Source organism: Dipodomys spectabilis, unplaced genomic scaffold (assembly GCF_019054845.1).
Source record: "Dipodomys spectabilis isolate Male_0828 unplaced genomic scaffold, ASM1905484v1 ptg000015l, whole genome shotgun sequence".
Taxonomy (NCBI): domain Eukaryota; kingdom Metazoa; phylum Chordata; class Mammalia; order Rodentia; family Heteromyidae; genus Dipodomys; species Dipodomys spectabilis.
This window is the reverse complement of record NW_024870692.1, coordinates 8127536-8153641: the sequence shown is the minus strand read 5'-3', so window position 1 is coordinate 8153641 and position 26106 is coordinate 8127536. Positions and strand designations below refer to the sequence as shown.

At 39.5% G+C, this 26106-nt stretch overlaps 1 protein-coding gene across 1 annotated transcript in view; it reads right to left on the bottom strand.

The window, feature by feature from the left end:
• The window catches only part of Dnajc5b (DnaJ heat shock protein family (Hsp40) member C5 beta), a 63198-nt gene extending 37353 nt beyond the window's left edge, over positions 1-25845 (bottom strand). Inside the window, exons 1-2 of the mRNA XM_042666706.1 lie at positions 25730-25845; positions 7363-7490 (exon numbers count right to left, since the gene is read on the bottom strand). Of these exons, the coding sequence (XP_042522640.1) occupies positions 7363-7481 (119 nt within the window). The 5' untranslated portion in view covers positions 7482-7490; positions 25730-25845. The remainder of the gene's footprint in view (positions 1-7362; positions 7491-25729) is intronic.
• Positions 25846-26106: the final 261 nt, after the last annotated feature.

The following is a 26106-nucleotide window of genomic DNA, read 5'->3' as shown; positions in this document are numbered from 1 at the left end:
TTAGCTGAGATGATTAGAATTAGATGAGAAGGCACTATGATTAGATGATTAGAATTAGATGAGAAGGCAAAACATGCCAACGTCAAGTTAATGCAAATAAGTGAAAGATAAATTCATAGCCATTCAACATATATCAGAACCTTAAAAGCGTAACGTAAATGAGTTTCCTTCAGACAGCGTGGTAAAGATGCACAGGCAATATAAAATTTAAAAAAGTAGTTGTCCATTTCATGGAAGCTCTGGTAGGGATTAAGAGACTTAGCCCAGAAACAAGAATATTTGATTAAGTGAGCCTTAAACTTTACACCTAACGGACTGATGGTGTTCTGTGATGCTAGGTAGGCTTGTTCACCTAGTGAGGGTCCCGGATGGGACTCACTACGATGAGTCAGTCTCTCAGTCTGAGACGTATCACGTTTAATACAGACCTCAAGTTCAACCTTGCACAAGAGATAAATGGATTTTGAACAGCAACATCAAATGGCAAGGTGATTTTAGAGGCATAAGGATGATGGGATATTTTTTCAATCACAATAGTACCTGGTTATTTTCACCATGCTTTTCTATAAAAGGCTTCACATACCTTGAAAAAAACACTGATCTCATTTCTTTTTACAAAAATCTCAATGAGGCAAGAGCTTTAGTACCTGAAAAGCTGACATGATAAAAGCCTTCGTCTGATCATCTTCCCCTGCTGCCTTTGAGGCCACAGGGAACTCCAATCTATTAGCTACTCAACAAAGTAGAGTTGAGTCTCAGAAAAATGTAGAAAAAAGTTCCTTTGCAAATCCTACCTTAGCTTTAGGTACAGAAGAGACTAAGGCAGGTCTTTGAATCCATTATTAATGGTGATTCTCTTAAAGAATAAAAGACTAGAGGTGCCAAGAATTTCCTTACCAACTGTGTACTCCCATCTTGGAGAACACTTCCTCATTTCCTGTTGGAAGAGTTGCATCCTATATCCTTTGTCAGTGGTAGTGGGAGGGGTGATTTCAAACCTCAGAGATAGTTGACTTGAATAAACACGTGACTCAGCTCTAGCTGGGTCCTTTGAATCCTTGCTCCAGGAATCTGAGATCAGCAGGTGCAAAAATGGGAAGTTAATAAGAGCCAAGATTGCTTCCTCTCCTCACCTCCATCTATTTTTCTGGAGCAATGGGCTTTCCCTCTCTTCTCAGAGAGCTTCTTTGCTCAAAATTGGTTGAAAAAGACATCCCTTGTCAAGGGCTATTGGCTCACACCTGTAATCCTAGCTACACAGAAGGCTGAGATCTGTGGACCATGGTTCAAAACCAGCCCAGGAAGGAAAGTCCAAGAGATCCTTAAATTCAATTAACCACTAAAAAACCAAAAGTAGAGCTGTGGCTCAAGAGGTAGAGCAGCTAAAGGACAGTGCCCAAGCCTTTGAGTTCAAGCTCCCCAGCCCCACTCTCCCCTTTCCTCCTCCGCCCCACACACATATTGCAACCTTGAAGGGAAACAGCCTAAACATCTACCAATAGAAATTGATTAAATTCTTGGATATCTGTGTCATGGTCTTCATTGGCAGTATGCAAAGAATGAGGAAACTGACTATAAACTGTTACTAAGGACAGTGCTAAAATGTATAGGGTAGGAAAGATAATACATCATTATTTGTATAAAAATGGAAATATAGGGCTTAGGTCTATCATTTTTTAATTTTGTTTTCTGATCTTCATTTTTTTCTCCATCTGTGAATTAGTTGAACTTTCCTAAAGTAAATCTTATTTGTAGTGTTAATTTGTATAGCTTTCTTATTGGTTGAATCCCAATCTTATCTGTAATGTTATTTTGTTTGGTTTTCTTAATGGTTGAATAGTATTGTGAGAGAGAGAGAGAGAGAGAGAAAGAGAGAGAGGAGGGAGAAAGGAAGAGGGAAGGAAGGGAAACGATGGCATAATTTTTGTATTCATCATATATTTATATATATATATATATATATATATTTGGGGGGAGAGGGGTCCGGTTGTGGGGCCTGAACTCTAGGCCTATGCGCTGTTCCTCAGCTCTTCAGCTCAAGGCTAGCACTCTACCACTTGAGCCACAGCGCCACTTCCGGCTTTTTTCTTTTTGCTTATGTGGTGCTGAGGAATCGAACCACTGAGGAATCTACCACTGAGCCACCTTCCCAGCCCCCATCATATATATTTTATAAGCTCATGAGGATAGTTTTTTATTTACCCAAATTTATACCTCCTTCATTGTTTTTTCCCTTCCTCATAGTCAAGATTATTTATCATTTCTTTTTCTTTTCAAGAACTTCATTAAATCATTCATAAGATTAGATCTACTAGTGACAAGTTCTCTCAGATTTCCTTTATCTGAGAATTTTTAATTTCCCCTTAATTCTTGAAGTTTAGTTCACCAGTTACTACATTTGTAGTTGAACATTCTTTGCTTTTCAGCACTTGAAAAATGTTTTCCCCAATTCATTCGGGCCTTTGTTACTTCAGACAAGACATATATTGTCATTCAGGTAAGGCATCCTTCCTCCCTGGCCTACCTGCATTCAAGATTTTTCCCTTGCTTTTAATTTTCATGAGTTTCTGTTGTGTTTGACATAGATTTCTTTGGGTTCATCTCAGTATTTCTGCTGTTGGTTTTTGTTTTTGTTTTGTTTTGTTTTTTTACATTGCATTCACATTTATTTTTTTGCTTTTAGTGTGCTCACAAAAAATTAGAACACCTGAAGCAAGAGTTTAATAGCAATTTTTGTAAGCAAAGTTACAGTCCATCTCTAAATCGAATTGATCAAAGCTACTTCATTATTTACAAAACATGATAAACAAGATGCTACACAAAATCATTGCATCTGAAGATTTTCTTTCTCCTTTATTCTCAAAGACAACTGGAAAAGAAAGCATTCATTGCCTTGCATAATCCAAAACATACCACAGTATAAACAGTTACCATTACACTTATTACAGCTTGGTTGAGTTTAAATGTGTGTGTGTTTGTGTGTGTGTGTGTGTGTTAAAAGGTCCCAAGATGGCTGCAGTTTTACAAAAATGAAACTTCATGTGCTTCTGGATATTGAGATTTTTTTATGCAATCATCACAGTTAAAAACACCTTGCTGGTTGTTCATAATTACATTTTATTAAAGTCATAAACCAGTAATAAACAATAAAGCCTATACAACTTGTAATTCTACTTTATCACTGACTGGTACAGCTAACAGGAGATAAGTGAAAAGTTCCTACAGTTTAAATGTCTGCTTTTTGAATCTCTAAGTTTATACCTTTTGTCAACTGTGGGAAGTTTTCAGCTATTCATTCTTCAAGTACTCTTACAGTTCTGTTCTTTCTCTCCCTCTTCACCTAAGACTCTCATGACATAATCCTGAATCTTTTTGTGAATGTCCCAAAGTTTGCTTAGACTGACTTTCTCTCTGTTGTTCAGATTGGGCAAATTCTATTGCTCTATCTTCAATCTCACTGATCTTGTCTTGCATCTGCTCTGTTCTACTTTCAAGTTAGTGTTATTTCTCACTTTTATGAATACATTTGACTTTCTTTTTTCTGTATATAACTTTTACTTATTTACTAGATTTTCTGCATTTTTCTTTGCTTCAAAATAATTTGTAACTGTTGACTAAATCTTTTTTAGGATGCTTACTTTGAACACTTGTCAGAGAATTCTAGAATCTGTCTCATGTCATTGTAGGAGTCAGATGATGGTTTTCTCATTTAAGTTGTGATTTTCTTGGTTCTCTTGATGGGTGACTTTAATTACATAGTGACATTTTGCTATTATTCTAAGGAACTCTGGCTCTATTTCTATGCTAGGAAATGCTGTTTTCTATAGAACCCTGTAGGTTTCATCCTATTTTCTTGGGTAATTTCACTGGTAGTATAATTTTCAGACCCCTTAGTGATATTTTGATCTGTAAGGTTTGCCTCTTGCCTCTGAGCCTCCAGGTACCTGGTGATAGTATCTGAGGAGCTGAAAGGAGCTTCACTAAGCTGGGTGCCTTTACTGCAGTTACTGGCTGGTGCCTGTTATAATGTCCTTTGTCAGATGGGGTCTGTGGATAGGAGAGGGATGTATCAGCCTGGTGAAAAAAGAAAGCATTACCCTTCTTGCTATTCTGCATGGCTTATCTAATGTTGTTGGGGGACTTTTGATCAATTTGGAAGAGCACAAGGCTCCCTGGAGGATTTCTAAATTGGATGATAGGAAAAGACAGGCCCAGATGGGTGAAGGGAGAGGGGTCATAAGATGTCCTGACTTGGGGCTGGGAAGGTGGCTCAGTGGTAGAGCATTTGCCTTGCATGCCTGAGGCCATGGGTTCGATTCCTCAGCACCACATAAGCAAAAAGAAAAAAGCCAGAAGTGGCTCTGTGGCTCAAGTGGTAGAGTGCTAGCCTTGAGATGAAGAGCTGAGGGACAGTGCCCAGGCCCAGAGTTCAGGCCCCACGACTGAAAAAAAAATTAAAAAATAAAAAATATGTCCTGACTCTGTGTTGTTCCTTTAATGCAATGTTCATAGCCAGTTTACTATCCTTTACCTGTCAGAGCTCTCTTTTGGTTGTCTTTTCTATTGTTTTTCTAAGGATTAGAGTTATGATTATCCAGTAAAAATAAGTCTACTCAGTCTTTCTCAGACTAGAAGGTCTCTATATATGCTCAGGTAAGCATAAGATGTTTTTGGAAGGATATGCAAAGAATTGATAACATTGTTTCCTCTGAGGGAATAAGAAGTAAGAGGGAGACTTTCTTTCATAACTAGTCGTATGTTTTTTTATTTTAATCAAATGACTATAATATCTCCACAAAATTAAAATATAATATAAAGAAGATGCCAAAGTTGGGCTCTGGTGGTGTATGCCTGAAATCTTAGATACTTGGGAGGTTGGGATTGAGGACCATGGTTCAAAGCTAGCCCAGGCAGAAAAATCCTTGAGATTCTAATTTCCAATTAACCAGCAAAGCCAGAAGTGGAGCTGTGGTTCAAGTGGTAGAGTGCCAGCCTTGAGCAAAAAAAGCTAAGTAAGAATGTTTGGCCCTGAGTTCAAGCCCCAGTACTGGCACAATAAACACATAAGTAAAGGTATAATAAAGGAGATTTTCAGAAGAAGAAGAAAAAGAAGCTTTTAACTCAATCTTATTTCCAACAGAACAACCAAAAATTCTATGAGAGGTCAAACTGTGAATGGATTCAAGAGTTGGTAATTTTATTAAATTTCACTGAATTTTAATTCCACCATGTTGTCTCTGTTTTGATCCAGATTTCAGAATATAAGAAGAATATTCTCAGTGGATTTGCAGCTTGCTCATACATTTTGAATAACTTTCAGAATACAAATGTGTAATTTAGATAGAAATAGATGCTTTTGGCAGCATACTAGTACCCTAATCAGCTGAAAAAATAATATTTGTATGACATTAAAACAAAATTAATAGCAAGACACTGATTACATGGAAAGATTTATGTTGTAATTATTAAACTTGCAAACAGCCCAGCATAATTAATGCCTCAATTAGGATATGACCTGAAATTTTAACTTTGAAAATTAATAAAGACAGTTAAAAGTCAAATTCGTAAAGTGAGTTTTAAGAATTGTAAGGGCCATGCACCGGTGGCTCCTGTCTGCAATCCTAACTACTCAGGAGGTGGGGATTTGAGGATTGTAGTTCAAAGCCAGCCCAGACATGAAAGTCCATGAAACTCTTATCTCCAATGAACCACCCAAAACCCAGAAGTAGAGCTGTTGCTCAAGTGGAAGAGTGCTAGCCTTGAGTAAAAAGTTCAGGGACAGCACACAGGGTCTGAGTTCAAACCCCAGGTTAGGTGCTCCCAACCCCGTACAAAGTCCCCCCACCCCACCCCCACACATACACACAACCCACAACACACAAAGAATGACAAAGTAGTCTAGTATACTTTTCTCTTTGGAGCATTTTTTGTCGGTTCGGACACAATTGCTTTGATTCTTACCTAGATTTCAGCAAGGACCTTCTGTTTGCAGAGAGCGGGGCCACTACCTTCCAATAGGGAAAAATGAAAAGCAGGCACTTTTCTCTGTCTAGCACTTGAGGGAGACATAAGCTGCAAGGCTGATAATGATTTTAGCCAGATCCCATTTTTTTCACAGAAAGGCAGCTGTATCTCTGTCATTTACTCTTCAGTACAAGTTTCTTGAAGGCATTACAGGCTCTATAGTTTTATCACTTGGTGAAATTCAGTTAAAGGCCAATGGATGTCCCATTAGTAGATAAAAATGGATAATTCAATAAATACTGGGGGACTAGTGATTCAGAAAAAAGTAAACCCATAATCCTATCTTATTCCTTTATTTATGGTTTATTAAAAGTTTTGTTTATACCAAAATAAAATCTATATAGATCAGATATGTCATGTAAAAGCAGAATCATAAATGTAATAAGGTAAGAGCTCATTTTTTTGTAACAGTGTTATTAAAAGAGGCTTTAAACCATACCAGGTAAATTTTTTTAATTCATAAAGAAAATAACTAAAAATTTGCCTACTCAAACACCTTAAACTTCTATAATCATAATTTAATTTTTTTCTATAATAAATAATTTTGCATTAATATATTTTTTCAAGATATTATTATTATATATATATTTCAACATATTATTTTTTTGCCAATCCCAGGGCTTGAACTCAGGGCCTAGGCACTGTCTCTAAGCTTCTTTTTGTTTAAGGCTAACACTCTATCTCTTGAACCACAGTACCACTTCCAGCCTTTTCTGTTTATGTGGTATTGAGGAATCAAAACCAGGGCTTCAGGTATGCTGGGCAAGCACTCTACCGCCAAGTCACATTCCCAGCCTGAAATATATATTATTCTTCTAAGTGTTAGATAAATGGATATTTTTATTTTTCTCAAATGTAGCTAATGTAGAATTAGACTAGATAGATATGAAACTTCAAAGTTAGGGCTTGAATAGTGCGTTAAATCCACCCTGGTGGATAGTGGATAGGAACAAATCCACTCTTACTGAAACATCCTTCCTCCAGATTCACTGATGCTATATCATGTAAATTAAATCACAGCTATTGGTTGTAATTGGTTCTCTCCTTTCCCCTCGTCTGCTCTCTCCCTTCCTTCCTCTTTCTGCTCTGACCTTACAGATCCACAACACTAGGGTATCCTTTCCTAAGTCCTAGCTGCCATCACCAAATTGATTCATAAAATCATTGCTATGTCTGTTTATTCCTAATTGTCTATGTTGCAGACAAGGACATTTGGTGTCAAAAATTCAGACTACTTGGTGTCCACAAGAAGCTTATGTCTAACCAGAGCCACTTGCCAGTCACAAAACAACTATCACCAGAAGCTCAGGAAATGTCATCACTGTGCTTCCTCTGTACCTGTAGGTTTTCTTAATTTCTTCATTTGTTGCTCCCTTCTGCAGACCAAGGATTTCATATAGAGCTTCTCCAGTTGTTGACATGGTCCGCTGTCTTTGGTTAGATATGTTATCTTCCATTTTCCCAGGCTGCAAAACCAAAGAAGGAAAAATCACCACGGTTATACACACTGGTAATTTTCAATCTTTTGTAAAATGGTAGTCTGAAGTATCTTTGTGTGCTAGCTATAAAAAACAAAAGTGGAGACAAAATTAACCAGACAGGAAAAAGTTTTGAGTCTCAAAGCACCAACGGGCACAAGTAGTCCCAAAAGTGGAGAAAGAACTTTGCCCAAAGTTCTGTGGACATTCACTTTCGCCACAGAAGCAAAATGTGATATAAATACCTACATGATTCAGATGTTGTGAGAGTCAGTCTTCATCAATTAGGCAAATGTGGATGCTTGGTTTTCTTTGTGTAAAATTTGAATACTTTCTTTTTGGCATATTTTCCAAATTTAGCGAACAAAAGAATAGACCATGTTGTTCTATCTCTGTTGCACAAGTCATTGATCAAAAGTTTTTTGGTGAGATATATATATATATATATATATATATATATATATATATATATGCTTTCTCTTTATTAACAGAAAAAAATTCCTGGTCTCATATGGAACCTAAGTTAGAACTTCTCTATAGCTGTGAAATCCCAGTCCTCCCTCATCCCATCCAACAGTGGTCCTGAGTTCTGCTTCAGGGATGGCTTCTATCCTATGGTCAATCCAGAAGAAACTGGGCTGTCTCTGGTTCCTGATGCATTATGACTTTGTGAACTCAAAAAGACAAGTACAACTTGGGGACATTTCTGTAAACACCATTTCACCTCTCCAAGCACTAATGGCTTTATATATAGGATAATAGTCCTTTCTCTTATAAAGCTGTCTTCAGGACTTAGAAATAATGCATATGTTGTATCCAGGATATAATAATCTCAAGGAAAAAAAGAACAAATATTTGTATTAAGGACAGCACAGTATTTATTCAGAGTACAGTATAATTAGAAACTCCAGGTAGGAATATTGGCCTCCCTACTACCAGCTCCATTATTTTCTTCTTCCGTAAATTGAAGAAAAAAATGTGCGTTACTACTTGGAGCTGTAAGAATTAAATATATTGACCCATTTTTTTTAACAAAAGTTATGCCAGTGTTCATAGCAGCATTAAGCAAAAATGTCAAAAGGTGTAAACAACATTTGTGGCCATCAGCAGATGAATGGATGAACAGTATGGTATGTATATAGAAAGGAATATTATAGATGCATGAAAAGAAATGGAACTCTGACACAGACTATGACATGGATGAACCTCAAAAATATTATGTTCTTGAAATAAGCTAGTCACAAAGGATACATATAGTGAAACAGATGTGATCATTTATTGTATTCCACTCATATGAGGCACTTGAACTGAAAAATTCAGAGACAAAAAGTAGAATAGAGAATAGTTGCAGCTGGAGGGAATGGGAAACGAAATTCTTACTAGCAGAGCTTCAGATTGAGATGGTAAGTTCTGGAAATACATGGTGGTAAAGGGGAGATTAATATTGTAAATGTATCTAATGCTGCTAAGGCATACACTTGAGGATGATCATAAATGATGGGTATGGTATGCATGTCTGTAATCCCAGTACTCAGGAGGCTGAGAGAGGAGTATTGTAAGTTCAAGGCCAGTATTGGGATCCATAGTGTGTTCAAGTCCAATCTTAGCTGATACCCTGTTTTCAAAACACTCCCTCTCTGAAACAAAAAGATAAAAAGATAAATTTTGAGACAAGTCCAGTGGCCCAAGCTTGCAATCTCAGCTAATTTATAAAAGCAGAAAACGGAGATTGAGGGAATCATGATTTGAGGCTAGCTAGGCATAAAATGTTTATAAGACTTCATCTCAACCAGTGGCAGGGCATGGTGGTGAATGTCTGTCATTCCGGCAATGTGGGGAATCACAAATAGGATGGCAGTCTAGGCCAGCCTGAGCACAAGGCAAAACTATATCTTGAAAATAACCAATGCATAAAGGGATGGCAGTGTGGCCCAAGCAGTAGAGTGCCTGTCTAGCATGCATGAGCCTCTGAGTTCAAACCCTAGTACTGAAAAGAAAAAGGTAAATTTTGAATTTTGTGGTACAGTTTTTCAGATTTCTTAGATCTGAGCTTGGTGATGTGTGCCTGTAATACCAGCTATTGGGGAAGCAGAAGAAAGAAGATCACAAGTTCAAAGCCAGTCCTGGGGGAGTGAGACTATCTGAAAGAAAAAAAAGAAAGAGATCAAAGCCAACCCTGGCACAGTGAGACTCTATTTGAGAAAGAAAGAAAGAAAGAAAGAAAGAAAGAAAGAAAGAAAGAAAGAAAGAAAGAAAGAAAGAAAGAAAGAAAGAAAGAAAGAAAGAAAGAAAGAAAGGAAGGAAGGAAGGAAGGAAGGAAGGAAGGAAGGAAGGAAGAAAGAAAGGAAGGAAGGAAGGAAGGAAGAAAGAAAGAAAGAAAAGGAAGGAAGGAAGGAAAGAAAGAGAGAGAGGGAGGAAAGGAGGGAGGGAGGGAGGGAGGGAGGAAGGAAGGAAGGAAGGGGAAAGAAAGAGGTAAAGAGTAGGAAGAGGAAGAGAGGGAGAGAGAAGAGAGGGAAGAGGAGGGAGGCAGCCAGGCTTGGGAAGAACTTAAGTAGTAGGCCAATCACTTGCCTAGTGTATGTGAGGCCCTGGGTTCAGTCCCCACTATCTCTGACCAAAATTTCTTCTAAATCACCTCCTATCACTTACAGCCACAGCAAGTGTCACAGTGAATGAATGTACACATCAGAGCTGAGGTGACACCTGTGTTCAGCATGAGGCATCCTTAGCAGCAGAAAAATGAGGCATAAATGTCCTAGTGGTGGGCAGGCACAGGGAGGCCAACCTCCTAGCTCTGCTTCCATGACACTAATGGCTGCCTTGCTAGCAGAAAGGGCAGAGGCCCCAGTCTGTCTTCTGGGAAGCCAGAGTGGTCTTAAAGGCCCCTGTCCCCAACCAATTAAAAAAGACAATGTGTATATAGAATAATATTTATTGAAATGAACTATAGGAAATGGAAACAGGAGGGTTTTTTCTTGTTAGTTTTCTTCTCTTTTTTTCTTGCTTAGCTGGCTTTGGATGGGGGAGGAGAGGCACAGAAATGGAGCAGTAGTACTCAGTAGACACCATGTGGGAAATTAACTATACAACTTGTGGGTGGGAATGGGAGGGAAAACCTAGGAGAGTGAGGGGAGGGGTGACATTGTCCAATAAGAAATATATTCAAGCTGGGTGCCGTGGCTCACGCCTGTAATCCTAGCTACTCAGGAGGCTGAGATCTGAGGATCAAGGTTCAAAGCCAGCCCGGGCAGGAAAGTCCGTGAGACTCTTATCTCCAATAAACCACTAGAAAACCAGAAGTGGTGCTGTGGCTCAAGTGGTAGAGCGTTCACCTTGAGCTGAAGAGGGCAGCGACAGTGCCCAAGCCCAGAGTTTAAGCCCCACAACTGACAAAAAAAAAAAAAAAGGAAAGAAAGAAAAAAGAAATATATTCATTATCTGACTTATGTAACTGTAACCCCTCTGTTTATCACCTTTACAACCACTATTTTTAAAACCCTTAAAAACAAAATCCACAATGTACTCAGGTGCTGTTGGCTCATGCTACACTCCTAGCTAGTCAGGAGACTGAAATCTGGGGATTGTGGCTCAAAACTAGCCAGAGCAAGAAAGTCCATGAGACTCTTATTGCCAATTAACCAGCAGTAATAATAATAATAATAATAATAATAAAGTCCCAGAAATAGAGGTGTGGCTCAAGAGGTAGAATGTTAACCTTGAACAAAAAAGCTCAGGGACAGCACCCAGACCCTGAGTTCCAGGCCCCCCCACCCCCACAGACAATGCAAGGAATTTTCAAATGTTTTTGTGAGCCTCTAGAGAGGAAAAGGAAGGCAGTTGTGAAGGAAGTCAGAAGGCAAAATCACATGGCCTTGAAGGATCTGAGGATCGCCTGCTGAAGTGCTGCTGTGGGCAGGCATAGGGGGCCGCACATTGCCCTCTCCCTAAGAAAGGACGTGCTCTAGAGCTCAGAAGGGTTCAAGTCACAAAGCTCTAGGTGGCACAAGAACAGGAAGAGAATTCTACTCACTACAAAACAAAACAAAACCATACAGGTGTCCACACTGACTGGCACCCACTCAATAAATTGTTCTCTTGTTTTCACTGCTGTTCTGCTTTCCTTCTGCCTTATTCTCTACCCTATATCTGAATTTCCTTATGGAGCAAACAATTCAAGGCCGAGAAACTTGACAATCTAATCCCACACACCTGCTTGGTCTTGAAACCACACTCCTGCTGACTATTCTCAATTAAGAAAAATTGAGGGGCTGGGAAGGTGGCTCAGTGGTAGAGCACTTGCCTTGCATGCTCGAGGCCCTGGGTTTGATTCCTCAGCACCACATAAGAAAAAAGCTGGAAGTGGCGCTGTGGCTCAAGTGGTAGAGTGCTAGCCTTGAGCTGAAGAGCTGAGGGACAGCCCTCAGGCCCAGAGTTTAGGTCCCATGACCGGACCCAAAAAAAATAAAAAAGAAAAAAGAAAAATTGAGGTCCTCATATTACTTCCCAGGCAGCTCTCCCTTGGCATACCATATGCATGCATGCCACTTAGGATTCTGATGGTTTGCCCTATTCCTCCAGTCATGGCAGATTTCTCTGTAAGTATGGATGATTGTGTGGCTTGTGGACAAGCAAAGGACCAAAGTCATCCTACTAGTCCCTTTGGGACTCCAAGACTTTACTGGAGATGGGAGAGGCAAGATTGTCAGAGCCAGTGGTTGCTAACACTAAGAATGTATCATCAGTAAATCCCACTTCTGGGCATATGGCCAAAGGAAGATATGTGTTGAAATGTGTCTGCTCTCTCCTGTTCCTTGAAACACCACCTACAACACGAATATATGGAATCAAGTTAATTGTCCATCAATAGATAACTAGATTAGGAAAATGTAGCTGGAGGCATGTCTCAAGTAGTAGAACACCTTCCCAAGTTCAATCCCAGTTTGAAAAGAAGGAAAGAAGGAAGGAGGGAGGGAGGGAGGGAAGGAAGGAAGGAGGGAGGGAAGGAAGGAAGGAAAGAAGGAAGGAAGGAAGGAAGGAAGGAAGGAAGGGAAAAAGGGAGGGAAGGGAGGAAGGAAGATGATATATATACACAATGGAATACTATTCAGTAGGTTTTCTTTTCTTTTTTTTTCATTTCATTTCTTTTTCTTTTTTTTTTTTTTTTTTTTGGTGCTGGTCCTAGAGCTTAAACTCAGGGCCCAGGTGCTGTCCATGAGCTTTTTGCTCAAGGCTAGCACTCTACTGCTTGAATCATAGCTCCACTTCTGACACTTTAGTGGTTAATTGCTTTATGGATTTTCCTGCCCAGGCTTGCTTTGAACCACACCCAATCCTCAGATCTCAGCATCCTGCATTGCTAGGATTAGAGGTGTGAGCCACTGGTGCCTAGCTCAGTACTTTTTTTTTTTTTAGAAATCTTGTTACCATCTAAAACATAGTTGAATCTTGAGATTATTATATACACTGCCAGACAGCAAAAAACGAATGTCACATGCTCTCATTCTCATGTGGAATAAAAATAATTGAAGTAAAAGAAGCAGAGTAGAATAGAGGTTACCAGGAGTTTAGATGGGTTGAAGGGTTGGAGAGATATTGGTCAAAAGTAATAAAATTTCTGTTAAAAAGTGTAAGTTTAGGAGCTCTACTGTGCAACTCGGCGATTGTAGTTAGTATGCATTGTTCAAGTTGACTTATTCTCACCACAAAAAAGATTAGTAAGTCTGTGAAATAATGCTTAGCTCAATTCAGTCATATTTCAAAGCATCATTTTATATATACATACACCATAATATATATAATATTTGACAATTTAAGTAATGCATCAACATAATAGCTCAAATTGTAAAACTATAGGATGTGGAACTAGAGATCATCTAGGTCAATTTAACAAGTATCTTTTAGGTCATTTTGGCTAGAATCCATTAAAACAGATCATCTTCCTGTGAGCCAATTAACTCTCTGTTTTCCTGGAGATGAGATAGGTCTCCATGGCAATAAATGTTTTCTTCAATATCTGCCCCAGTCTTACATGTTTCAGTTGAGTAAGCCAGGAGTGGTCTCACCCAAGCCATACAACTAGGATGCTTCTAAAATTGTATCATACTGTATAGTCTCTCAGTGAGGTCCATGAAGAGCACAGTTTGGGTACTGTTGGCTGCTCTGACATCAAGTCTGGATCTGACCAGCAGAAGAGCAGTAGCAGGAGGCGGAGCCTCAAGTGGAGTTCAGGCTTCTGACTCCAATTGTTGGTAGGTCCTTGCGATTCTTACCCTCCCATAATGCAGCAAACCCCTTCCTGGTTGAGCCAATAAAATTCCACCAGTGCACAAATTGGCACACTTTAAAAAAAAAACAACAAAAAACTTTGGTCAATGTTAGCCAAGACTCTTCATTGTCATATTTATTCTGAAATAAACACAACTGGCAAGTCCCTAACTACCTCTAAGCCAGGGTAGTTAGTCAATTGTGGATTTTCCTAAATCTCTGTATCTATTCTTTAACTTGACCATAGCTTCTAGATCCTTGGGAGTTGGTCAGTAATGATTCAGGTCCATAACCCTAGCTACTCAGGAGGCTGAGCTCTAAGAACTGCAATTTCAAGCCAGCCTAGGCAGACTAAACCAGGAGATTCTTAGCTTTATTTAGACAGAAAAAAAAAAACCAAAGTGGAAGTAGAGGTATGACTGACATAGGATAACACTGGGGTGGGGCAGGGGGAGTGAGAATGAAGTCCCTGAGATCAATCCCAGTACTATTACTGGGGTAAGGGGAAACCTTTGGGGACAGTAAGGGTAATAAAGATATTCAAACAGAATTCAAGTGTACTGTGCAGACACGATTAGCAGAGATAAGAGAAAGAATGAATCATCCAGGTAAAGTAGAAAACTATTCTAGAGAATTAAGGATAAATAGAAGTACAGCAAAATAGGTATCTTGGCTTTGTTGACTTTCCTCTATATTCGGCATCTGAATTTTTTTCTTTTTTAATCCATTCTTCCTTGTATAACAGACACTGCTATTACTCCAATAGTCAACAAATAGTCCTGAGATACATATTAACAAGGCAGAAAGGTGCAGTTTCCACACCATGATCACTGTGCTCCCTGACTTCCTATGATTCCTCTTCTTCTTTAGGAGTTGCTGCCACTAATTCAAAAAAGATTTGAGAGTTACTGAGGATAATTTGCTAAGATGATAACAATAGTGATAATGAACCAGGATAGACTAGGGGAGAATGAGACGTATGGAAAACTTACAGCAAATTCAGGAGATATTCATTCATCTACTCCCCTTAAGATTAAGTGATCCTACCGAACTCTTTCTATGAAGCCATCAAAACCCGTATCCCAAAACCAGTCAGGGACTCATCAAAAAAGAAAACTATAAACCCATTTCTTTGATGAACATTGATGCAAAACTTCTCAACAAAATTTTGGCCAATCGACTTCAACAATTCATCCAAAAAAGTCATACACCACAATCAAACAGGATTCATTTCAGGGGTGCAAAGCTGGTCCAATATACGCAAATCAATTAATATAATTCATCACATCAACAAGAACAAGGCTAAGAACCACATGGTTATCTCAATAGATGCAGAAAAAGCATTTGACAAGATCCAACACCCCTTTATGATGAAGGCTCTGGAAAAACTACAAATCTATGGAACATTCCTCAATACAATAAAGGCTGTATATGACAAACCTACAGCCAGCATTATACTCAATGGTGAAAAACTAAAGCCATTTCCTCTAAACTAAGGAAAGAGACAAGGATGTCCACTCTCTCCACTTCTCTTCAATTTATATTAGAATGTCTAGCTACAGCAATAAGACAAGATGCAAACATAAAAGGGATCCAAATAGGGAAAGATGAAGTAAAACTCACCCTCTTTGTAGATGACATGATCTTGTATTTAAAGAATCCCACGCACTCTACTCCCAAATTACTCGAGCTGATTAGAAACTTTGGCAAAGTAGCAGGGTATAAAATTAACCCTCAAAAATCAATGGCATTTCTGTATGCCAACGGGCTGAAATCAGAAAAGCAACTCGGTTCGTAATAGCCCCACAAAAAAATAAAATACCTAGGAATTAACTTAACCAAAGAAGTGAAGGACCTCTATGATGAAAACTTTAAAAACCTGAAAAAGGAAATCAAAACAGAACTTAGTGGATAAACCTCCCATGCTCCTGGATTGGAAGGATCAACATTGTGAAAATGACAATACTTCCCAAGATTATCTACAAATTCAATGTGATACCTATCAATATTCCAACCTCATTCTTCAAGGAAATAGAAGAGGCAATCCAAAAATTCATACGGAACAAAAAGACCCCAAATAGCAAAAATGATCCTTAGCAGAAAGAACACTGCTGAAGGAATATCAATACCAAATTTCAAACTCTACTACAAAGCCATAACAATCAAAATAGCTTGGTATTGGCACAAGAAGAGACCTCAGAACCAATGAAATAGAATTGAAAACCCAGAAATGAACCCACAGACCTATAACCACCTAATCTTTGATAAGGGAGCTAAAAAAATAGAATGGAAGAAAGACAGCCTCTTCAGTAAATGGTGCTGGCAAAATTGGTTAATCACTTGTAGAAAACCAAAGCTAGATCCTTATATATCACCCTGCACCAGAATCAACTCCAAATGGATCAAAGACCTCGGAGTCAAAGCAGACAGCCTGAAAACATTACAGGATGGAATAGGAGAAACCCTAGATCTCCTTGGCACAGGCTGAAAATTTCTTTTTTTTTTTTTTTTAATTTTTATTTTTTTAATTTTTATTTTTTAATTTTATTTTATTTTATTTGAGAACATACTGTACAGAGGGGTTACAATTACATGGGCAGGATAATGCATACATTTCTTACCAAGCATTGCAGCCTCCTCCTTTGCAGGCTGAAAATTTCTTAATAGAGACCCAGAAACACAACAAATCAAAGAAAGATTGGACAAATGGGATTGCATGAAGTTGCAGAGCTTCTGCATGGCAAAGGACATAGCTAGCAAGATCAATAGAAAGCCCACAGATTGGGAGAAGATTTTCATTAGCCATACAATGGACAAGGGTCTCATATGTAAAAATACCTGGAACTCAAAAAACTAAATCCCCCAACAACAAATCCTCAAAGAAACAACTGCCCAATAAATAAGTGGGTTAAAGACTTAAAGAGAGACTTCTCTCAAGAGGAAATAAGAATGGCCAATAGACATATGAAGAAATGCTCAACCTCTCTAGCCATAAAAGAAATGCAAATCAAAACAACATTGAGATACCACTTCACCCCAGTTAGAAAGGCTATAATCAAGAACTCTAATAATAACAGATGCTGGAAGGGGATGTGGACAGAAGGGAACCCTACTGCATTGTTGGTGGAAGTGTAAACTTGTTCAACCACTTTGGAAAGTAGTATGGAGGTTCCTCAAAAGACTCCACATAGAGCTCCTCTATGACCCAGCAATCCCACTTTTGGGCATTTACCCAAATGTTCACAAATAATATCACACTAAAGCTACCAGAACAACTATGTTTATTGCAGCATTATTTACCATAGCGAAGATATGGAACCAACCCAGATGCCCCTCCGTAGATGAATGGATCAAGAAAATGTGGCATATATACACAATGGGATTCTATGCCTCCAGCAGAAAGAATGACATTGCCCCATTTGTTAGGAAATGGAAAGACTTGGGAAAAAATATATTAAGTGAAGAAAGCCAGGCCCAAAGAAACATAGGTTACATGGTTTCCCTTATTTGCAATAACTAGTATATGTCTGAGTCAAGCAGAAAAGGTCAGATAAGTTGATGTTAGGGAAATGAACACTAAGATATGTATTCAAATTTTTTTCTTTCATGCAATTGTTTCTAACACATTTATAAGATTGTTTCTTTGTTGCTTTGTATGTCCCTCCCCCACAGTATAACCCCTGCTTTCACTGTATTTGATGTTGGTATAATTTGTGGAGGAGAAGGGGAAAAACAAATCGTTTAAATAAGGATACAGGTGGACCCATTGCAACAATGAGATGTTCAAGTCGTTATGTTGAAAATGAACTTTACAACTTTAGTGGGGGGGGGGGAGAAGGACTGGGTGGGGGGGGTGGGGGGAGGATTGGATGAGAAGGGGAAACAAAGGAGGAGGCTACAATGCTTGATAACAAATGTACTCATTATCTTGCCCATGTAATTGTAACTCCTCTGTACAGTATTTTCACAATTAAAAAAAAAACATTAAAAAAAAGAAATGTACTCATTATCTTGCCCATGTAATCGTAACCCCTCTGTATAGTATTTTCACAATAAAAAAAAGAAAACATAGCAATCTTAAAAAAAAAAAAAAAAAGACTCCACATAGAGCTCCCCTATGACCAGCAATCCCACTTTTGGGTATTTACCTGAATGATCACAAACAAGACCATACTAAAGCTACGACTATGTTTATTGCAGCATTATTTACTATAGCAAAGATATGGAACCAACCCAGATGCCCCTCAGTAGATGAATGGATCAAGAAAATGTGGTATATATGCAATGGGATTCTATGCCTCCATCAGAATGAATGACATTGCCCCATTTGTTAGGAAATGGAAAGACTTGGAAAAAAAATATATTAAGTGAAGTAAGCCAGGCCCAAAGAAACACAGGTCCCATGGTTTCCTTATTTGCAATAACTAGTATATGTCTGAGACAAGCAGAAAAGGTCATATAAGATGATCTTAAGCAAAATGAACCCCAAGATAAGGACACAAGTGGTTTTTTCTTTCTAACCTATTCATAAGGCACCATGTGATTTTTTTTTGTTGCTTAGTATGTCCCTCCCCCACAGTTTAACCCCTGTTTTCACTGTATTTGATGCTGATATAATTTGGGGAGGGGAAGGGAAAAAACAAATTGTTTAAATAGGGATACAGGTAGATCCATTGCAACAATGAGATGCACAAGACTCTATGTTGAAAAACGAACTTTACAATTTAGGCAGGGGGGGAGGGGGGAAAGGAGGGGGAGCTGCGTGGAGGGGGGAGTGTAGTTGTGGAGATGGGAGGGAACGGATGGTAGGGGGAAAACAAGACAGAAGGCAACAATGCTTGATAAGAAATGTACTCATTATCTTGCTCATGTAATTGTAACCCCTCTGTACAGTATTTTCACAATAAAAAACATTAAAAAAAGATTAAGTGATCAAAGCCATTTAGGGGAAAATGAGGCAGGATAGACTAGGGAAAATGAGACGTGGTAAGCTTACAGCCAAAGACAGGAGACAGTCATTCATCTACTTCCCTTAAGATTAAGGGAGAAAAGTTAGTTAGGGGAAAATAAGACAGGATAATGTGACATAAAGTGCCATTTTTGCTTCAAAAAGAGACAACAGGATGCATTTCTCAGCCCAAGATTTAATGTATGCCTTCCTGAGAAAAATGCTTCCCCCAAATTTAAGCAACCTCTTATATAAAATGTATATAATAGGATGTCTTCCTTATTCTCAAGGATAAGGATCTATTTTATGGCAGGATGCATTGTTACCTGGAAGAAATGTCCCCAAACATCCAGAAACTCAGAAAGTAACAGCAGGAGTGATTAGAGCAAATATGAAACACTTCTCTTTGTATAACTTTGAAGCCAGACCCCCTGCCTTTACCATATAAAGTCCCCTAACAGCCAAGGAACTGAGTACACGTGCACGAGCATACAGTGTGTGTGTGTGTGTGTGTGTGTGTATCCCTTTTGAGAGCACTCACACTCTGTCAGAGTGTGCCCCTGCCTTTCTGTTTGTCTGCTTTTTGTCTGCTTACCTAATTTTTATCTGCTTGCTGGCTCACCTGCTTGCTTGCTTATTCAATAAAGCTCTGCCAAGTTTCCATACCATCATGACTTGTTCAGAAATTCTTATCCGGCTTTCAAAGTCAAGGACAAGGATCCTAAGTGAAGAGTCCCTACTTTTAAAGGGAAACTTCACTAACTCTCACCTTTGTCTGATGACAATAACACCCACACAAGACAATTCGATGATTTATTCAAAGCCTGGAGGGTGCAGGTCTTTAGGGAGGTGGATGGGTAACCTAGAGTATAAGAGCATGAATCAACAATGTACCTAGTATTCAGAGCTAACTCTGAGGTATCAAGTAATGCGGTCAAACAGAAGAAGGAGGAATCTTGCAGAGGACAAGTCTCTGCTTGGGAACTGAGCCATCAGAAGTCAGATGCCTAGCATGTTAGGTCTAAAGTGTCTATTGGGGGACTCCAAACAAGTCTGACTAAAGTGGGACTGGGAGAGGCAGCTTCACAGAAAGGAGAAGGATGAGCTGCTAAAAGTACTACCACTCGTTTTGCGCAAAACTTTAGTACATATTCTTTGCCTTCATGTCCAAGTTTAAATTTGGATCCACATTGCCTTGGCGAGTAGTTACTCTCTTGATCATATCATGGAAGGTTTGTAAGTTTAGGATCTGCAAGAGGAGGGACGATTTATTTAGCTCAGAGGGAGGTTGAAGGGAATCTTGACCAGACAATGGTCTCCTTCCCCACCTAATGAGCTCCTATGCGAGGGTGACTTCAGACTACAGTGATGTCTTTGTGAACTCTCATTAAAGACTAAAGGGACAGAGGTTTGGAAACTTGAAACTTCAGTGAGACAGTGCCAGGGCAGGTTCTGACCTGCATCTTTCTATGGAGGAAGCAGAAGCAACACAGATGGAAGAGCAGTTAGGGGGAACTGCCATCCTGTCCCCAGGCCTGATGAGAGAAGGGCTAGCCTCAGGTATCCCAGTGTCATTGATGAAAACATTTGCCCATATCCCTGGGTACTCTCAGAAATGTTTGGAATCATTGCAAATTCCAGAATCACAATTCAAGAAAGACTTACTACCAGCAAGAGGCGGGGAGGGAGAAGGGGGTGGGACAGGCAATGACCTAAAGTTTTTTTGTTTTTGTTTTTTTTTTACAGATACTTCTTTAAAAATTGAGGGTGGTTAGCTGAGCACCAGTGGCTCACATCTGTAATCCTTACTACTCAGGAGGCAGAGGTCTGAGGATTGCAGTTCAATGTAAGCCTGGGCAGGAAAATCCATGAGACTCATTTCCAAAAAAGTTGGAAGTGGAGCTGCAGCTCAAGTCATAGAGCACTAGCCTTGAGCAAGACAGTTTAGGGATAGCAACCAGGCCCTGAGTTCAAGCCTCAGGACATACACACACACACACACATACACACACACACACACACACACACACACACACACACACACACACACACAAAATTGAGGATTGTGTGGAGTAATGTTTATGAAAGTAATCCCCAATGAGAGAATTCTGCAGGACTTAGGGTCCTATGCTTGTATGGATGACATCTGTCAGCAAAGCAGAATGAAAACCAGTGAGGCCACAGTGACCTCACAGCATGCGGGTTGAGAACAAGTGGGTTATAACATTCAGCAAAACATTGTTGCTCACTCCCTTGTCTTTAATTTTTGCAATCTTGTGCGGGTCTGAGAACAAGGGGGTTATAATATTCAGTAAAAACATTGTTGCTAGGCTGGGCACTGGTGGCTCAAGACTGTAATCCTCGCTACTCAGGAGACTGAGATCTGAGGATCGCAGTTCAAAGCCAGCCCGGGCAGGAAAGTCTGTGAGACTCTTATCTCCAATAAACCGCCAGAAAATCAGAAGTGGCACTGTGGCTCAAGTAGTAGAGTGCTTGCCTTGACCTGAAGAGCTGAAGGACAGTGCCCAGGCCCAGAGTTCAAACCCCATGACTGACAAAAAAAACAAAACAAAACAAAAAAAAAAAAAAACAATATTGTTGCTCACTCCCTTGTCTTTAATTTTTGCAATCTCTGTCTGCTGCATAAATAGTATCATGGCCCTTAAAAGTCTTAAAGCTTTATGCTTTGTGGAAGGGAAGAAGAACTATAAACTAGCATTTACTGACCACCTTTATGTGCCAGAAAGACAGCTTTCATAGATGTCATAGCAATCCTGGAATCAGCACCAGGGGGCACCAGAGAAGAACCTCCAAGAACTTAAACTGAGAGGTCAAGGCATTATGGCTCAGGACAGACCCCCTTAGCTGTCAGTCATCTTAAAGAAATAAATGTCTCCTAGGACTGTAAGACCTGAAGGGACAGAATAACTGCAAAGACATTATTGAGAGGTGTCAGGCTTTTTCTTGGGTTATTATTCAAAAATAGTGACTAGACATGGGCATGTAGAGAATAGCAAATGTAGAGGCAAGTAAATACTGGTTGGGCCATCCAAGTACCACTGAGCTGAAAGATCCCATTGGCTAGGCAGTCCCACTTGAACGAAACTCATGCAGTAATCTTAGCCTTGTGTTCTTAAACATTTGACTCATCTAACTCCACATTCCTCAGGCCATCTTCTGTTTAGGACATGGCATCTTGTATAGGCCTTCCTTGAGGAAAACACACTGGCCATCTACACATTGAGTTCTTTGTACTGGCCAATGTGACAATTAACACCTCTTAGTGACTGAATGGAGTGGTATTCTTGTCCCTTAGGACTGCCTAGATTGGTTAATGTTGACATAATATTTCTTTTCTTTCTTTTCTTTTTTCTAAATGTCTGAGACTGGGACTTACTCTTGTTACCTGCTGCTTTCGCTCCACCAAATGAGCCACACTTCTAACCTCAATGTTGACACATGTATTTTGACTACCAGGATAGCCTTTTCTCTTCATAAAACAGTAAACAAATACCCAGAATTTATACATCATCTGGAAAATGTGGTGACAAGAAATCTGGCCTGCAATGCCCTCTAGGGACCTCCCCATCAGCTGACTGAGCCTTGACAGTCTTTTACTATTTTAATCATGGTATCACCTTATGAAGCCTCATAGACAAGAACTAGTTGGTAGCCCTTCAGTGATAATAAGCATATTCCTCTATGTGTTGCTGTCCCATTTTATACAGAGGAAATTGAATACAATGAAAGTAAAATAAATGGCTCAGGTTCATACAAGTGAGTTGTACATTCGGATCTATCTGATTCTCAAGCCTTTTTTGTTTAGTGCGCCACGTTGAGTAATACTTGGTATTTTTAGATACCTCACAAATGGCAAATAATTTTCAAAGCCAGCACTGAATTTACAGCTCACAAAACTTGGCTTAACAGGGGGCTGGGAAGGTGGCTCAGTGGTAGAGTGCTTGCCTTGCATGCCTGAGGCCCTGGGATCAATTCCTCAGCACCACATAAGAAAAAAGCCGGGAGTGGTGCTGTGACTCAAGTGGTAGAGTGCTAGCCTTGAGCTGAAGAGCTGAGGGACAGCGCCCAGGCCCAGAGTTCAGGCCCCACAATCGGACCCCCAAAAAACCCAAAAACTTGGCTTAACAATGACAATATACAGACTTGTGCTGTATCTTGCCCCAGGGTCATAAGGGTTCCTTGCAACTGTGTGCATGGCAGGGGAGGGAACAGCAGGATCTAAGGAGCCTGTATGTATAAATGAAGGAGGTCCCTAAGGAGAATTAAGAAAGGGATAGTTTAAAAAGTACAGCCTGGCCCTTGTGGCTCATACCTGTAATCCTAGCTACTCAAGAAGCTGTGAATCCAGAGGATTTTTAGTTCAAAGCCAATCTAGGAAGAAAAGTCCATGAGACTCCATCTCCAAAATACCAGCATAAAATAGGGCTGCAGGCATGGCTCAGGTAGTAGAGTATCCACCAAGTAAGCAATATGAGTGAGCTGAGAGATTCTAAGTTCAAACCCTGGTACAATAAAAAAAAAAAATCAGCCAGTTACTTGGTGTATACTGTCAAGAGCCTTTGTGACAATTTTTTTAAAAATCACATTTTTAGGCTTAAAGAAAGTAGAGGAATGTATGGGTGGCCAAGTACTTAGGAACTTCTACCAAGAAGCCAATTTGTAAGTTGCATAAACAATAAAATTTCCTGGCCCGTGGGTCAAGACTGAGGAATTTCCATACTACTGAAAAGAACATCACCACATCCTTCAGTGAGCTCTTTTAGTCTTTGCTAAACTTATTCTTTCCACCATGACAAAAACACTCTTCCCTGGCCATTCCTAAGCTTCTGGTTCTCTTTAATTTTCCCTGGAAACTAGGGTACATAAGATGAAGTATTGGCATTATTTTGGCTAGGTACACCAAAGCCTGCAAGCCCAAGAGCCTTACCATTACCTGCCATTCTTTTCACAGAGGAAGATGCTCATGTTCCTAGAGGTTAGAGTGCCTGGACCTGGTTTAGTATCTTTCCCAGTGTGAGGCAGCCAGTGGGTCTGACAAAGCCCTCCAGCATCTTCTGTGATGTTTGGTGTGTTTTTCATACACCCCCTGCCCCAAGGCTGCCTTCTTCAAAACTATTCCACGTTGGAACCAGAAGATTGGCCCAATTGGGGGCTACATCTCAACTCTTCCAGAGAGCAGTTCTAGAAGCAGTCCCAGAGACAGCTTCATTGCCTCTGGATCATGCTTCTTCATCTTTTTCTTCTCAATGTATAAAACACACAAACTCATACTCATGGAGATACCATAACCAGCTAGTCCTTTGGTTTAGGTAATTTTCAAATAACCACTTCCTTTAAAAATTGACTTGTGTTTAGTTTATTCCTGCTAAGTGAGATCTAGTAGCTGACTATTGTTTTATGGTGTGGAAAGTTTGTTATGTTTCCTGTCTTTGCTATTACAACAAAGATATTCCTCTTTAGACAGATAATTCCTCTTAATTAAGCCACTTCTTTAAAAGTCTATTTGTGTTGTATTGAAAGGCAAAGACAATTGGTCAATAGTTGGCCAATGCAGTTAGTTGTCAACTGTTTCTATAGAGTGAAACACAAAGGGAAGGCTGACTACATGCTCTCTCTGTACATCTGTCTCCATGCTGAGCTGGAAACCAGACTCTTCATATATTATTGATTTAGATGACATTAAGTCTCAAATCCAATACAGCAAAACCTTGAACCCCTTAATGTATGAAAATAAAGACGTATCTCAACAATACACCAAATACAGAATAGTACTCAAAATATCCTGTAAAAATCATTCCTAACAGCCTTAAATGGATAAAGGAGCCATAACTTCATCTAATTAGTTATATAAGACGTAATTCTTAATTCTTTACCTGTAGTCTGTTGAATTCTAATATTCCTATGCAAAATTCAAGTCTTCATAACTTATTCATGGTCCCTCATCTATAATCCATCCAATAGAAAAAAATGTTGCCATGTGAAGTCATTAAGTAATTTTTTTTTCCAGTCCTAGGGCTGAACTCAGGGCCTGGGCACTGTCCCTGAGCGTCTTTTGCTCAAAGCTAGTACCCTAATACTTGACCCACAGTGCCACTTCGGGCTTTTTCTGTTTATGTGGTACTAAGGAATCAAACCCAGAGTTTCATGTATGCTAGGCAAGCACTCTACTACAAAGCCACATTCCCACCTCAGTAATTTAATTTTGATCATCCAGTACATAGTACTTAAGTTTCTGGCCTTAAAACTGTTTTGTAGTTGCATTATAATGACATTAATATGGTAATTTCTTAAATTGTTGCTCACTAGGCAGTCACTACCCAACCAGATATGGCTCACCTGTTTCTAGGTAGTAATTAGAACTGAGAGAAGGCACTGTACCTTGATGGTGACAGGCCAATGACTCAAAATGAGTATTTTTAAAGAACTGAAACTTCAGGGATGGTTAAGAATGCTTTTCTATAAATTTTCATGTTGAAATAACTTCCTTTCAAAAAAGGTTCTGTTTTGCAAATTTTTAAAACTAGAAAAATATCAAACTATGCCTTTCTGAGCAGGATCCCATTATTACTGGAAAAAATTGTCCACTCCACACAAGAAGCATACTTTCAACACCTGTCAGTCCGGAAAGCATCACCTTGCTCATTGTGTTATTACCCCTGCCTGGAAACCTGTTCGGTGGACCAAAGTCCCCACAATACAAATAATGTATCTTAAAGCAAAATGCACTTCTGCCACGTTAATGCTACATTTAAAGGAAATCACTCTCCCTAATGCAGTTACTTATTTGCTCTTTGAAAACAACTGTCTCCAGTATTGATATAAACAGCAGCTTGAAGATGGGATAATTCAGAAATCTTACAAGCAACGCAACAGTACCTGTGCCTATGGCTCCAATTCTGATATCACTTGGGAAGGACTTGCTGTTTTCAACCAATCTGGAAATAGATGTGCAGAAACATAGAAGAAGGCAACGAGGAAAGAGGCTTTTCCATACCTGTTTCCACTGTTTCAAAGCAAACGGCTGCCCCTTCCCATCATTCCCTGCAGGGTTAAGCAGGCCAATGGAGTCAGGTTACTTCTCATTTGTTACTCTATCAGCCAATGGGTTATCCCTCTGGAAAACACAACAGAAAGAATAAAACATGCATGACCATACAGTCTGCTATTACACTGCATCCATTATACCAAAATATGTGCATGTCCACTCTCCATCCCTTGTGAGCTAGTTAGTGCTCAGCTCAGACAACAATGTGGAACTGTGCTTCCAGAGACTTTGCATTGAGGAAGTACAGCTCCTGACCTGCACAGTGGGAGTCTTCAAATGTTATTTTCTTTTTGTTCTAAGGCCAGCACTCTTTGGTTGGTTTAAAA